General features: G+C 34.7%; 1 protein-coding gene across 6 annotated transcripts in view; it reads left to right on the top strand.

Moving 5' to 3' along the window:
* BCLAF3 (BCLAF1 and THRAP3 family member 3) overlaps positions 1-16536 on the top strand; it is a 54075-nt gene that overhangs the window by 25416 nt on the left and 12123 nt on the right. For 4 of the 6 annotated variants that reach the window (XM_012784656.3, XM_012784655.3, XM_075999553.1 and 1 more), the window contains 5 exons: positions 2615-2790; positions 4256-4370; positions 5094-5157; positions 6644-6759; positions 14132-14243. In XM_012784656.3, coding sequence (XP_012640110.1) covers positions 2615-2790; positions 4256-4370; positions 5094-5157; positions 6644-6759; positions 14132-14243 — 583 coding nt within the window. Of the gene's footprint in view, positions 1-2614; positions 2791-4255; positions 4371-5093; positions 5158-6643; positions 6760-14131; positions 14244-16536 lie in introns of those variants that run through there. The other 2 variants (XM_012784659.3, XM_075999554.1) reach the window with 2 other exon arrangements.

The raw sequence follows: 16536 nt of genomic DNA, 5'->3' as shown, positions 1-16536 counted from the left end.
TTTAATGAGACCAGTCGCATGAAATAGTATTAGAGTACAGGTTTTTGGCTGTATTTTAATTTTTAAAAGTGTCTAAAATGTATCTCAAATGAGAACATTTGCTCTTTTTAGGTTAATTACTTGTTTGGGGGATATTTCCTGAAATTATTAACTTGTTAATCAATGCATGTCATAGGAAATAGTAAAAAGGAAAATGAACCAAAAGATGATTAAATTTACAAATGTAAATACTTAGAACAGTCTGCATTCTCCAGTCTAAAGAGGGTTTTTCTTTTATAGCAGAAGTGTCATAATTATTTTTAAAAGATTAAAGTTATTGGCTCATGCTATTTTAATGTATATTTTCTAGAAAATGATAATTTAAATATTTTTTATTAAAAACCCTGTAGTGGAAGAACTCTACGATAAATTTTATTAATAACTGATAATAAGTTTAAACACTGAAATTTCAGAAATTAAATATAGCTTCAAAGTATACCACAGCACTACTGTGGCATGGAGTGGGGACAAGAGTTATGCCAGTAATTAATTTGTAAGAAATTACAAGTAAATGTTAATAATTACCCACTGAAAAATTGGAAATCTTTATCAGCTGATTTCCTCTTGGAAGAAACTGAGGCTGCAAAAAAAAAAAAAAAAACCTTATCAACTGATTTCCCCTGTGGATGAACCATTTTTATAGTTCTGTTTAAATATCTTATTTTTCTCATATAAAATGTTTCTAAAAGCTCTCTTTTTGGTATGGAACAGGCTTATTGTAACATTAAACCCCCTCAAACAGAGAGTATTTGTAATTCTTTGTTAGTGGAAGTTGTTACAGGGCGTTCTAGTGTTTACCAGTAAATGTCTCTTAGCTAGTTATCAGATACACAGTGGGGAAGCTTGGAGCAAATTAGGAAGAAAGAAGGGAAATGGGCCTTCTAATGAAAGTAGTTCTAATGAATCTAGGAAACCCACAGCGGTGGCATCAACTTGCTGCATAATCACTTTTCTGTGTTTCTGCCGTGGCAGGGAATTGGGAATTGTCACTGACAGTGCTGGTCTGAGAGCAGGGAGCATGGAAAGTCAGATGGAAGGCTTTCCTCTGATAAGTTATGCATAGGCACTCAAAACCATTTTGTTGGAGGAGTTTAAATTTTTAGTTAAAGAATATCTGTAAGCTGCTTATAACCCTGGAGCAGTTTTGGATATATGGCTATTAAGTGATTTAAATAAATAAGTAAATATATACATGCATGCACCCATACCCCAAAACGTATCCATCTGATTGCTTTTTGTTATCTGAGGAGATATTATTTATTTCGTTTGTGCTGCTATTATTTAAAACATACTTCAGGGCTCTCTTTTGGGTTTATCTTCAGAGCCTGTAACATACTCATGAAGAACCACAGCAGCTGTAAATCTCAATTCTTTGGACAATGAACTTGATTTTTGAAAAAAGCCAAAAGCAATTTAGTGTTAAGTACAGAGGAATAAGATGAATGCAAGCTGATTAATGCCACTTTGAGTCCAAAATGAGATATAAATATATAAAATAATGAGACATTTTTAATAGTGGTACATAAAGTGCCTCCAGTTGAAGAATTTAAGAGTAGTTTTAAGCAAGAGCAGCATTCTGGGAATATGGTATAGTTTTCCTTTATGACACTTGGAAGACTGATGTTTATCTGAATGCTCAATCTCTGAGATGTAAAGCAAAACAACCAAGACATTCATTGTCTCGGTGTCATAAGTGCCTTCCCTATAGGGCTATTATAAAGATTAAATGAGATAATGTTGGTAAGCTCTGGACTCTCATGTTTGGCATGTGCTAAGGCTTCAATAAGTGTTAGCTATCTATCATAATCATCACTTTATAAATGTACTTAGAGGTCAGGAGAGTTCTTAATGAATGTTATAAAGATTCAAAAGGCATTAAAGTGGTAAGATAGCTGGGGTTATATAATAAACGGTAGAATTTCTTTAAGGGTACATTGAGGGTGAACACTAATTGGTGTTAACGATTATAACTGCTAACAACTAAGACTGTTTTCTGAGAATTTAGTGAGACTTTGTAATTAAATTAATCTCTTAACAGAATTTGATTTAAGTATTAAATCAAAGTATTAAATCAAAGTATTAATAGTATTAAAAATACTATTCTAAGCTTTTAACTACTGATATAGAGATATAAGGATTTTTATGAAGTCAGAGAGGTTCTTATATTTGATATCAGCTTTTAAAGTATGGTAGTATTTCAAGATAGTATAATCTTACTGAATTTACAATGTTTTTGGCCATTTGGGAGTAGAGAATAATTTATTACTTTTTGCACAGTAAGTGTCTTTAACTCCTTGTATTTTTTTGAAGAAAAATTGTCTCACTTAGAATTTTGAGGATTTTGTTATTAAAGTGGCAAATATTTAATGACCTCTGATTTAAAGAATTCAGAGCCTATATCTGTAGCTAATTTCTGCTACCTGTTATTGTACGTGTTTTATGGCATATAATTTAGTGCCTTAATTATAAGAAAAGATAAATATCTTTTTAGTTTTATAGCTATTTTAATTTTTAATAAGTTATTTTCTCAGCAAAATAGTTTCAAATTTAGTTAAACATTTGCAAATTATTCTAGGGTTGCTTCTAGCTATTCCACAGAGAGACAGATGTCACATGATTTGGTTGCTGTTGGCAGGAAAAGTGAGAACTTTCATCCAGTGTTTGAACATCTTGACTCAACTCAGAATACTGAAAACAAACCTACAAGAGAATTTGCTCAGGAAATCATAACAATAATCCATCAAGTTAAAGGTTGGTATATTTTGCACATGCATTAGGGATAACACAAAAATAATATATTGACTTTTTATGAGATACAGGTAAACAATATAGTTTAATAGTAATTAGTATTTCATTGTAAGTTAGATCATGAATTAGGAAGTCTTTTGGAGAGTATCAGGCATTTATTGAAGCCTAATTTTTCTTTATATGTAGTTCTAATAACCTTGTGGTTCAACTGTTAGCAGATTAGAAATCACAAGTTAGAAAGGGAGAGTGGCAACAGACAATAACTGATAGCCTAACTGGGAGGAAGAAGCAACAAAAAACCGATAGGAAACTCAAGAAATCCAGAAACCTGGATGATTTTCTGAGAGTCTTAAAGCCCCCTGAGGGTATTACTGGGACTTTGTGCTTTACGGATTATGCTGAATGATCATGATCGATGAAAGAGTCCAGTTTGCTTTGGCATTCTTCATGACTGGGAGTTGTATAATAAATACTTTAAAGATATGCTTTAAATTGTTTTGTTTTGCTTTTGCTTCTGGCAAATTTCCATTAATTGGAAACTTCAGTGATGTAGAACTTTTCCCAGTGAGGCTACATAAATAAGGCAATTGTGGGTATTATAAGCTGGAGGCCTTCAATAATTTCAAAATTATTTTATACTTCTTACTAGATAATTACATTAATCTTTCTTACCTTCATAAAACATATTTTAAGAATGAATTATTTTCTCTGTATCCCTCAAACGTAGGCATATATTTACTTTAAAGCATGCAGTTTATCTGAAACAGATCACACTCTCAGCTCTAGCCTCTCTCACCCACAGGAGTGTGATTTTTGGCAGAAATGGAGCTGGTATTGCAGAAAATCCAGATTGTCTCAGAACAGAAACAGTAAATTAGGGGAAAAGATTGCTTAAGTAGCATTCTGATGGGTCAAGTGTATTCTCTTTCTATCCTATTAAAAGCCTATAGCATAGCTGATTTGGGGATGTTTTGATGAACTTCACTTAATGTTAATCAATGTAAAGTGGCATTCAAAGTCTTCTGTGATATGTAAATAGAACATTTGGCATTTGTTCAGAATTGTTTTGATGTTTTAGGCTTGTTTTGGAGTTAATTTTTATTCTCATTCAACTATAGAGTTCTGTGCCATCTTTACCTCCCAGATGTAGTAAGGTCTTACCTTGGAGAAGAAAGGTCATCATTTTGAGAGAGGCTGTCTTTTCCCCAAGACAAGTAAGCAGGCATGTCAGATAGGAAGAAATTCCTTGGATTCATAAATCAGGTGTTTTTACTCTTGCTCAGGCTTGGGAAAGCACGTGAGCACTACAAATTAATCTGCAAAATAAGTTTAGGTCCCCCAGCCCCTATATTTTCAAGAGAAAACAGGTTGGATGTTTTTAAAGAGTCCTTTCTTCCTGTGCTTATATATAATCTTTTAAGTGGAATCAGTTTTACATTGAGGTAAAATTATTTGTTTCCTTTTTCAGCAAATTATTTTCCATCACCTGGCATTACTCTACATGAGCGTTTCTCAAAAATGCAAGATATACACAATGCAAATGTGAATGAAATTAAATTGAATTCAGATCCAGAAATTCACAGGTAATGATTGATTACTGTGTTCCCATTTAACTCATGAGAATAAACCTCAGAACAGACTTGGGAAGGTGCTTGTTTCCTTAGCCTGCTCCCTTAGGCTTGCCATAGACTCTAGAATTGCATTTCTGACATAAACATGGGACTAACCCAAGCAGGTACTGGGCAAGTGCACTTTGATAGAATAAGGTTGCACTGAAGCCATTGACTAACATTGTTTAAATGTGTAGGACTTTGAAAATACTTAACCTACCTAACTTTGATTCTATTGTCTATAGTAATTGCCTTACTGAAGTTATCACTGGAAGAATGAAAGAGTTGTCAAGCCATTGAAATCATGAGTTGTTTCATGTGGTCATAAATGGCTATTCAGAGGGCAGCCATATGAAAACACATGTTGTCTTCTGCTGACACTTGTCTGAGCAGGTGGTGCACCCTGTCTTGTGGGCTGTGTTGAATCAATATAGAGTGCAATATATCACCAGAGTAAAGTTCGAGGTTACACATACTAGTGATTTGAGAGCCCCCTAAAGCTTCCCTGTAATGTTGTTCATAGGATATATATTTCCTCGGAGATTGCCATATAAATGAAAAACTACCTAGCAAGTTTCTTTTGCTTTATCCAAGACATACCAGCTTTATTTCAAACTCCATTCTGTAGTAATAGAGTCAAGGTATCAGTAGTGTATAACGTAATTATTTCATTGTAATATGTCTTTATTATTTTAGGAGAATAGATATGTCTTTGGCTGAGCTTCACAGTAAACAAACTGTGTTACATGAATCAGAAAAGGTAAGTGAATACAATTATTGATGAGAGATTATCTTATTGTTGGTATATTAATGGGAAAGGGGATAGGTAAGGAGTGAAAAAGGGAGTTAAAGCACATGAAGAAGAAGGATTGAGATTTAAAAAGGATTTAAAAAGCTCTCCAAGTGATTCTGATTATCGGCCACGTTGGAGTAAGAATACTGACAAAAGATAAAAATATTCCCTAAGAGGGACAATCCCTAAGGATAACAGCTTTGTTTAATTATTCATTCCAAAACTCCACACTGTAAAGCTTACAGAAAGTATGTTCAATACCTATTTTTTCAAAGCAGTCATGTGGAATATATTTTTAAATTATACATGGAATGAATGCAAATGAGCTAAATTTCATTTGATATTGCCCTTCTGTTTACTGTAGAATGTACATAAGATTCTGTGGAATTTGAACTAGCGAAATAAGGGAAATAATACTAAATTTCTTTATTGTCGCCTGTTGTGTGTAGTTCCCACCCAACACCTCCCCTCCCACCTGCCATTTCTCTGCTAATTAGAAAGACTGTCTCAACTTGGGGTGGGGGGCAGGAAGAAAACTGGCTCTTGTTTTAGAAGAATTATATCAAGTTCTAAAAGAAGTGCTAATTTATTCATTGAGAATAAAGAGTTTTTGTAGAGGAGATATTTTAATACATTTCTGATAGAATATATAAATAATTTTTTACTTGTGGAATGATTACAATTTGTATTGAATTTGTGGAGATTGGTTAATTTATTGAATAGATGATATTTACAGAACATTTCTAATCATCAAAGTACTGTAATCAACTTATAGGAAATATGAGAATTTAGAAAAAAATCTCCTATAATTCAACCATTTAACACAAGATATTATTTGACCATCTTTTCTTGCAGTCTTACATCTTGTGTTTTAATATAATCACTATAACAGTAGATGTAATTTTGTATGCTTTTCTCCTTTTATTTAATCCATAATAACATTCCATTTATGTAAAAATCACTGAATTCCCCATGACCTTTTGACTGAGGCTTTTAAAATTTTAATTAACTCTTTTCAACAAATGTTTTTTCCATGTTGACTTCCACAGTCTTTATTACCATAATTTAAATGGTTGTACATTATTCTTTGAGTTAAGTTTACTATAATTTATTTAATCATTCTTCCCTTCCCCTTCCCCTTAAAATTCTTTTCTACATTTAAGTTACTCCCATTTTTTGTTGTTTTAAATATAATATTTTGAATATATGTAGATAGATAACCTTTTCTTTGAGATAGAGTCCCAGAGGTGGGATTCCTGGTTCAATTTCAGGAACTTTTCTGACTGTGTATTGTCAATTATGTCTCAGAATATTTGTATCAGTTTACACTGCTGTTTAGCAGGATGAGTACAAGATAACATATTTAAGACTTTTAATTAAGGTTCTTGTTAGATATGGTCTTTGTGCAACTAACAGTAATGTGAATGGTTTGTCTTCTGTCAAAATTCCTCAGACTCTGGTCAAAATAATAGATCCAAATGACCTACGACATGACATTGAAAGAAGGAGAAAAGAACGGTTACAGAATGAAGATGAGCACATTTTTCACATAGCTAGTGCTGCAGAGAGGTAATCAGTGGATGAAAAAATCCTGTTATCAGGGAGCTTTCGGTTTCAGCATATTTTTCAATTTTTTGTGTGATGATAATTTTCATTTTAGTATAGGAATTTGATCCTTCAAATCCATTTTATATGTTTAAGTGAGGTCTGTTAAAATGTTTCAAAATTGTCCGGTGATCTTTATATATGGTTTGATTTAAACAACAAAAATCGTGGGGTTGGTGAGTATTTGAGGTCTTTTTAACTCTAGAAAGGAGTATAACAACTTTTCGAATATTAGGAGGCAGGAACAGCAAATTTATGGACTATTTGGTTCAAGCTGATTGAAACTCTGATACATTCTGATACATTCTTCCCTTTAGGCTCTGGGGTATTCTTTGACTAGTACAAAATTTCCTGAAGTCAGTACAGTTCTCTTTTGGGACTTTTCGTGGATATCTGTCCACGAAATGGAGGCAGGTGCAGTAGTCAGTGCAGAGGAAACCTAAGTTTGATTCTCACCTCTGCCACTTTCCAAGCTGTCTGGTCTTGGACAAATTTGTTTAGTCTCTGGAGTCTCTCCATCTATAAAATGATAAAACAAATTTATGATGTAGGACAGTATATATATTAAATGAGCTGGCACATGTGAACTACTGTAGTTATGTCATATATGGCAAATAGATCATCAGTAGATCCATATTTTTCCTTCCTAACATTATACCTCTTTTTAGGGGCTCTGAGAAGTCTAGATTGGCCCCAGTTTATCTCTAGTTCAGAAAGCTACGTAGAACTCATGGCAATTCTGGGACCCCATATTATTAGAGATACAATTGAATGAGACACAGTGTCTAGTTCACCCAAGAATCCTTACACTATTATGATCTCCCAGAATGTGGGAATGTATGAATAGGAAGAATCAGTGCTAATTGTTTTTCGATAATTCTTAGTATCAAATTAATAAGATACTATATTTGACTAGCTTTTTAAGTCAAGTCTGTGGCTAACTAGGTCTTAGTCAAAATGCATGGCACTTATTTAAAACTGGACTTGACTCTGACAGTAAGTTTGAGACTAATTAAAAGATAGTGAAACTATGTGTTGAGACATATAAAACAATTGAAAGTAAAATAGTAAAAATACTATCCCTTGCTAGGTGAAAGTCTCCAGTCTCCTAATATGATATGGTTAATGCATAGTGTAACTGTGCTCCTTAATGACACAAGCTCTCTGTCATGTTTTCCTTGACTCAGCAAGTGTAAGAAACCCAGAGGACTAAGACACAGGATTTTTAAAACATATTTAAGATGATCAGCATGTTATAAGGACCATATAATGGTTCAGAATATATCTACAATTCATTCATGTAATAACAAACACTTGTACTGCCCAAATCTATTGAAATAAAAATAAATAATTAATTAAAAATAATATTTCTGTACAATGGAAAACAATATATATCTTTACCCTTTTAGATGACTAAAAACTTGATCACTAGAGTTAGACCTGAGGTTCAGTGCCCGGCTCTTACACTCCTAGCTATGTGACTAACTTTGAGCAAGTTACTTAGTCTCTTTCCTCATTTGTAAAATAGGGATAAGGATTATACTTACCTCACAATTGTGGTTAAGATTAAGTAAAGTGATGAGTGTAAGGTAGAGCAGCTGGTCAGTATTAAGTATTACTTATGTTAGCTTTGAGGATAGTGTTATAACATGCAAAGATATCTTCCTACAAGGTGCTTTTTGTTGGGTCTGTTGGACTGTTTTATTTGTATTGGATAGTTGGTGCAGCAAAGTGGAGCCATGAGGATTTTTAAAAAGTGAGATATTACTTACCATAAAATTCATCCTTTGAAAGTAAACAGTTCGGGAGTTTTTTTTAGTATATCCACAGAGTTCTAAAACATCTTCAATTCCAAAACATTTCATCACCCCAATAAGAAAATCTCTACCCATTAGCTGTCACCCCCGTTTCTCCTTTCGCCCAGCCCCTGGCAACCCCTATTCTGCTTTTTGTCTCTGTGGATTTGCCTATTCTTGACATTTTATATAGATGCAATCATATAATATGTGGCCTTTTGTGACTGATTTTTTTTATACAGCATACTGTTTTCAATATTCATCCATGTTATAGCATGAGGATTCTTATTGTGGCTGAATAACATTCCATTGTGTGGATATACCATATTTTGTTTATCCATTTACTAGTTGATGAAAATTTGAGTTGTTTCCAATTTTTGTCTATCGTGAATAATGGTGCTATGAACATTTATATGCAAGTTTCTACGTGGACATATGTTTTCATTTGTCTTTGGTATGTACCTAGGAGCGGAATTGATGAGTTGGATTATAACTCTATGTTTAACTTTTGAGGATCTGCCAGACTATTTTCCAGAGTGACTACACTATTTTACATTCTCACCAGCAATGTGTCAAAGGTCCAATTTTTCCACATCCTAGAAATTCACTTTATCAAAATTGACCTCATTGTATTTTCACATAAACCTTTTAAATCAAGTCAGTGTATGGTTTCCATAGAAATTGAGAAGAACTGAAACACGATGAAATCATGAATCACAGGATGCAGTGATTTCTCACCTGTGTGGTTTTCCCTTAAAAAGTTGTATATAGGCTCTGTGTCTGTTTGCTCACCATTGTACTCCACTGCCTTGAGCTCAGTTTGTATTTGTTGAATGAATGAATGAATGAAGACTTTCTAAAGGAGTAGACAGGACAGAAGATACTTACATAGTCTTGCATTTGATCTGGATCACTATCCTCTGATGCCTTAGGAGCTTTCACAAGCAAGTCTAACATTTAAGGATTCTTTCTGGTCTCCAAGACACTGCTGTTCTCTACACATGCTCCTCAACTCACAATGGGGCTACCTCCCAACAAATCCATCATAAAGTTGAAAAATTAAGTCACAGCTTATGGGAAAACATCAGTTTTTATTCTTGCTTTTATAACAATCTATAATCTATACTGAACTAGAGTGAACTTTATAAAGATCTTTTATTCATATATTCAACAAATATTTATGTATTAATTTCTTTGTTCTACTTACTGTTCTAAGGACTGGGGGTATGGTAAAAAATTATACACAGATCTCATGCCTTCACAGTGCTTACAATTTAATAATAGAAGAAAGAAAATAAATAAATGCATGTAAGTGGACTGCTAAGTTAAAATAAGGCAGAAGAGGAAATTTAATAGGACAGAGTGACTGACATGTGTGATGTGATTTTATTTAGAGTAGTCACAGAGTACACTTAACAACTTTTTAAAAAATTTAGCAGAGATGTAAATTAAGTGAGAGAGTTAGCCCCATAGGGTTATTTGAAGGGATATTATTTCAAGAGCAGGAACAGCGAATGCAAAGTCCCTGAGGCAGGAGCATGCTTGCTCTTGTTTAAGGAATAGAAAGGGGAACCAGTGGGGTTGCAACATGGTGGAAAAGGGAGAAAGTTATTAGGTGAGGCCAAATCATGTAGAGCTTTGAAGGACTGAAGGACATGAAGATTTTATGTCTTTTACTCTAGGCGAAATTAGAAAACATTTTGAGTTCCAACCAGAGAGGAGACATAATCTCACTTAAATTTTAAAAGGATCACTCTGGTTGCAGAGTGGAGAATGGACTATAACAGCTGGAGGAAAAAAATGTTTTTCTCAAGTATATCAAAAGGTTAAAGGTAGAAAATCTGCAAGATAGGGTGACATGGTAGAGTGAACGCATCAGAGCACCAGGCTGCTTAGCTCTTGCTCCTCCCATATCCTCTGAACATGGCATCCACCTCATGCTCTAAGATAGGTATATTTTTAGAAATTTGAATTAAATGATTGATTAACTATGCAATGCATTTCCCCGAACCTCATTGTTCTCATTTTGAAAAACGAAGACTAAAAATAATCCTATCTGCTGTACTTACAGATGGGCTAAACACAGGCTAAGTGTGGACAAGATGGGTATTTGTGTTCTAGCCATCATGTTCTCAAAGACTTCATGAAATTTACACATGATGCTCTAGCATTATTGGCCAAAATTTCGTCCCATGGCCATACCTAGCTACAGGGAGGTGGGAGAGTAGATTCTTTCCCCTGGGAATTCATTTGCCTGGTCAAAAATCAAATATCAAAGGATTTAACATTTTTTATTGTGTTAAAATATACGTATTAAATTTGCCATTTTAACTATTTTTAAGTGCACAATTCATTGGCATTAAGTATAATATATTCACATTATACAGTAATCATCAGTATTCATTTCCAGAACTTTTTCATCTTTGCAAACAGAAACTCTGTACTCATTAAACAATAACTCCTGACACTTCACTTCCTCCAGCCTCTGGCAACCTCTGTTCTTTTTGTCTCTATGAATTTGCCTGTTCTAGGTATCTCATGTAAGTAGAATTTAACAGCATTTGTCCTTTTGTGTCTGGCTTCCTTCACTCAGCATAATGTTTTCAAGGTTCATCCATGTTGTATCATGTGTCAGAATTTCATTCCTTTAAAAAAAATAATTCTTTTTTAAGGCTGAATAATATTCCATTGTATGGCTATACCAAATTTTGTTTATTCATTTTTTTCTGTTTGTGGACACTTGTGTTATTTGTACCTTTGGCTATTGTGACTAGTACTGTTATGAACATTGGCATTGTCATCTTTTTGATCATCACCATTCCAGTGGGTGTAAAGTAATATCTCATTGTGGTTTTGATTTGCATTTCACTAATGACTAGGATGTTGAGCTTCTTTTCATGTACTTATTGGCCATTGCTATGTCTTCTTTAGGGAGATTTCTATTCAGATCCTTTGCCCATTTTTAAATCAAATAAACTCTTTTTATCGTTGAGGTATACAAGTTTATAATATATTCTGTATATTATCTGTTATCAGATACATGCTTTGCAAAGGGGATTTTTAAAAGTTTATTGTTTTGTTTATAGAAGTAGTCATATACATTAATAGTAATCATTTGGAAAAATATAATAAAGCATAAAAACAAAAATATAAGGCATTCTTAATTTCACCAGTAAGAGATGCCCGCTGTTAATATTTAATACATTTCTTGTCATTATTTTTTTCTGTACACATACATATTTTAAATAATTGGAATTATCCTCAATATTCTACTCTTTTGACTTATCATATCATGAGCATTTTGATAGAACATAGGGGTTTTTAACATTTCAAAAAACCCTGAATGGGCTAGGCGCGGTGGCTCACGCCTGTAATCCTAGCATTCTGGGAGGCCGAGGCGGGTGGATTGCTCAAGGTCAAGAGTTCCAAACCAGCCTGAGCAAGAGCGAGACCCCGTCTCTACTAAAAATAGAAAGAAATTAATTGACCAACTAAAAGTATATATACAAAAAATTAGCTGGGCATGGTGGTGCATGCCTGTACTTGGGAGGCTGAGGCAGGAGGATCGCTTGAGCCCAGGAGTTTGAGGTTGCTGTGAGCTAGGCTGACTCCATGGCACTCACTCTAGCCTGGGTAACAAAATGAGACTCTGTCTCAAAAAAAAAAAAAAAAAACCCTGAATGTCTATTTCATGTTAGATTCTAGGCTCAGAGCTCGGGCCACAAAATGAACCATCCACAGTACCTCCTCTGTAGGAACTGCAACTTGTTTGATTCAACAGACAGATACACCAGTAGTTACAAACACAGAGTGATAGGTGTTAAGACCTAAAAATGCTATATGTGCACATAGTAAGGAGTACCTGTTCCACCTCAGAAGGGTTTAGGAAAGCCTTCCTGGAAGAGTTACAAGTGGATCTAAATCCTGAAGTTAATCTAAGTGGAAGGAAGTTGATCACAGAAGGAACTGCACATGCAAAGGTGTAGAAGCAGGAGAGATCGTGGTGTGGTGTATTCCGGGAACCACATGCAGTTAAATATTTGCAAAGCTCAGTATGCGTGTTGGGGAGATTGGAGCAAGGTAGCCAGGACCAGAGCATGAAGAGCCTTGAGGGGTTGTGGTGAGGAGTACGAATTTTATCCCAATGCCAGTGGAGAATCCATGGGAGGGACTGAAATAGAGCCGAGGTAGTGAGCAGTTTGTTCACCATGGAGCAGGGCCTGCAGAAGACACAGGAAGGATCTGAGGGGCATCGTGGGGAGATGTGGGATGTGAAAAGGAGAGGAATGCACAAGAGTTGTGGAATGAGGCTTTGAATCAGAGGAAGAGCCCAAGGAGACCTCCCTTCCAGATAAAGCTACCTAGGAGGAGCCTTTCTTGGCCCCAGGACCTCACAATGACAGGAGAAGGGAGCCTGTCCTTTGCTATTATACCCCTGCAGTATCGGGGCCTTTTGGCTCTGCCAGTGAAGGGACCCTGAGCTAATCACATACTTCGTGTTTTTTTTTTTTGTTGTTTTTTTTTTTTGAGGCAAAGGAAAGAGGACTTTATTACTTTGCTGGCAAAGGAGGAGAATGGAAATTCCTGTCTATAATGCCATCCTCCCAATAATAAGCAGAAATACAGAGTTTTTAAAGGGTGGGTTCTCAGCTTCAAGCAATTGCTGTTCAACTGAAGACAATTCCTTAACCTTCACCCAGGACCTCTCTTTGGGGCTGAGCCATCTCCTGTAGCACAAAGAATAAAAGATGTTACCCTGCCCTTCTCAACCACTGGCCTGAGACAGGGATGCAGGTTTTAGTTCTCATAAAGGAGTAGGGGGAGAGACAGAAAATATTTTTGCCCTTTTTGCAAGCCATTCCCTATGTTACATATTCCCCACTGTCAATGTTTCCCTTCCATATCTATGGGAGGAGGGGTGACTTCCCTGTTACATATGAACCCCTGTCAGTTTTACCCTTCCATATCTATGGGAGGAGAGGCAACGTAGTCATGGATCTACTTCTTGCTGATTTGGTACGATGTTTCAGATGGAAGGTTTATACTTTACGTATGCCATTGCAAAAGTTTGGCAGTATATTTACAACAACAGATTACCAGGTGAAAAAAGTCATAAACAACAACTATAACAGTGGTGACATGAGTCATTGGTGTTTCCACCAGTACGTCTGGGGGCTGGAGGCAGTAGTATGGCCAAAGGTTCTAGAGCAGTGATTCTCTTTTCTCAGAAAACATTTCATGTGTGCTTTCAGGGGGAAGCCCCCAGGAATCCTGTCCTTGGATCCCAGATTGAGAACCATGGTTCAAGGAATATTGTTTTCCCCCATTGCTACCTTCCAACTTAGCTAAATGATGTTTGTTGAAAAATGAGGGTTTTAGCCTGATAACTATCATTTGTAATTTTAGTAGTGATAGATCATTGATATTTTACTATTGTGCTTCTTTAATTGTTTCTGAAGGGGCTTTTTTACTTTTCTTATTTATTTGTTAGAAACAGGTAAACTAATAACAGATTCTTATTTTCTCTTTCATTTTATTAGGAATGATCAGCGTTCTAATTTTTCAAAGGTGAACATTCATACTGATGGATTCCAAAAACCTACATATTTTATAAAATCAAATTCCAGAAAATTTATTCAGAAACCTTACATGGTAAGTTTACAATGCCAAAATTTTCACTGTTATACATTCTTCCCAAGTATATTGATAGGTACAGGGATCACCAATATTTTTCCTAATGTTTGTGAGTGTTCATTAAGTATATGTTATAAGATTCTGTTGCGACTTAAAGTTATCATGACAAAAGACATGGTCATCTCTCTCTTAATGTAGTAGGATTTAATGGATTTATTATAGTATAAGCTTTAAGATTTTTTGAGCAACTTTATTAGAGTATAATTTACATACCATAAAATTCACCCATTTTAGGTATACAATTTAATGATTTTTAGTAACTTTACCAAAATGTGTAACCATCACCATAGTCCAGTTTTAGAATATTTTCAATACCCAGTAAGAGTCCTCATGTCTATTTCAGTGTTCCCACCCCCAGCCAACCACTGCTCTACTTTCTGTCTTAAAGATTTACCTTTTTATAGGGCAGCACACAGAATGGCAGCTGGCTTCCACGAGAGAAAACAATGGCTAGAAAGATGAAAGCCAGAGTCTGTAACCTACCTAACTTGTGGAGTAATATCCATCGCTTTATCATATTTTTTTTGAAAGAAGCAAGTTACTAGGTCCTGCCCACACTCGAAGGGAGATGTGTGTGTTCTTACAGCTAAGCTCCCTGCTCCCTGCTTTGTGTTCTTAATCCTATACATCTAAAACACGTCTTTTTTAAATGATGAAACAAGCTTTTAAGATAAATTTTAAGCTATATTAACCCATACTAATACTTTTTTCATGCAGAATTATACTATGCAGAGAAAAGATATCATTACTCATAAATTATTTGGAGTTGAGGGAAACCATCAAAACACAAGCGGCTTTAAAAGACCTTTTATGATATTAGGTGTTGTTTTCCATTTAAATCCGGCTTTGGTTTTATGCTCTGAACATAATGTTCTAAGAGTTAGTAAATTAGAAGCTGATTTATGATATGCTTTCAAATAGTAGCTATAAACTGGTATTTCTGGACATTTATAATGAACTGTAATCAGTTTAATGGTGGCCCTTTCCTTGGGACTTGATTTTCAATTTTTTTTTTACCAGTGAAACCCTTTTTCAAATATTACATGGAAACAAAAATACAAAAAACAGATACAGGTGGAGTGGCTCTAGGTGGGGAGGCAGGCAAGGTTCTAGACCCCTCCTTTTAAGCCAGCATGTGTACCTCTAAGATGGAAGTGCAGAGCTATAGTGCTTTCTCCAGGACTCAGTAGATTGAAAAACTACTGCCCATAGACATGTAACCCTCAGAGATCTTCTGGATCATCAGAGAAAGATTCTGGTCCAGAAAACTTTGTTAAAGCATATTTTATCACATTCTAATTATTTGTGCATGTATATCTGATGTAAATGATAGTTTTTCATCAACCAACATGTTTGATTATCCAGAACACCTCATTCCCTAAACATACGGAGTAAGAATTATAGTACAAAGTATTGTATTTCTTTCTTTCCTCTCAAAAGTTGAAGTGCATTTAAAATCCATTTTGACTAAATTTCTTGCTTATGATGGTACTTTATTCATATTTTTCACTCTATATTGTCTCTTCCCTCCACCCCCAAAAGGAAAGAGTTTGAGTTTTTGTGTGAAAGTAGCAGGAAGGCTTGATAGAATAGTTAGCTCATTAGGAAGAAGTTAGTATGAGCAGGAAAGTGGTATATGCTATCCCAAAACCATAGACTAGAAGGGTACTTGAGTGATCTTCTGTTAATGCTTGGCTTCTCAAGAGTCAAAATTTATAGATGTTGAAGGGTTTTATTTACTGGGAGTAATATAATTTGTAAGTATTGCATAAATTACATTTTTAGCCAATGATAGATTTGTATACCTAAAAACATGTGACATGAAGTTTTCAAAAATAACTATGGTCACAGAATACATAAACCTGTTTTATACCACCTTTTGATCTCTTGAGTAATGAGGCATCAAATCAGGTGAAAATTTGGTGCCTATATAACTTATAGACAGTGTATATGAGCTTTCAGATCTAACTGCTTCCTATATGTTGTTCTTCTCATTGGCAGATATAGTTGATTATAGTATTTTTCTAAGATCATCATAAGATTTATCTCCCGTTACCCTTTTTCCTTAAGGAAGGGTTCTTTAATTCTTAGAAATGTTTTTTCAAAATATATGAATTAATTTTCCTCCTAACCAGTCATTTAAAGTTGTGTAATGTTATATGATTACATACAAGTGTACAATTCTTTATAGGAAAGTAGTGGGAAGAAATTATTATTCCTAAGAAAAGGAAATATTTTGTTAGCATTTACT

Source organism: Microcebus murinus, chromosome X (assembly GCF_040939455.1).
Source record: "Microcebus murinus isolate Inina chromosome X, M.murinus_Inina_mat1.0, whole genome shotgun sequence".
In the NCBI taxonomy this organism is placed as follows: domain Eukaryota; kingdom Metazoa; phylum Chordata; class Mammalia; order Primates; family Cheirogaleidae; genus Microcebus; species Microcebus murinus.
The sequence above is the reverse complement of the archived record's forward strand: the minus strand, read 5'-3'. Positions and strand labels throughout refer to the sequence as shown.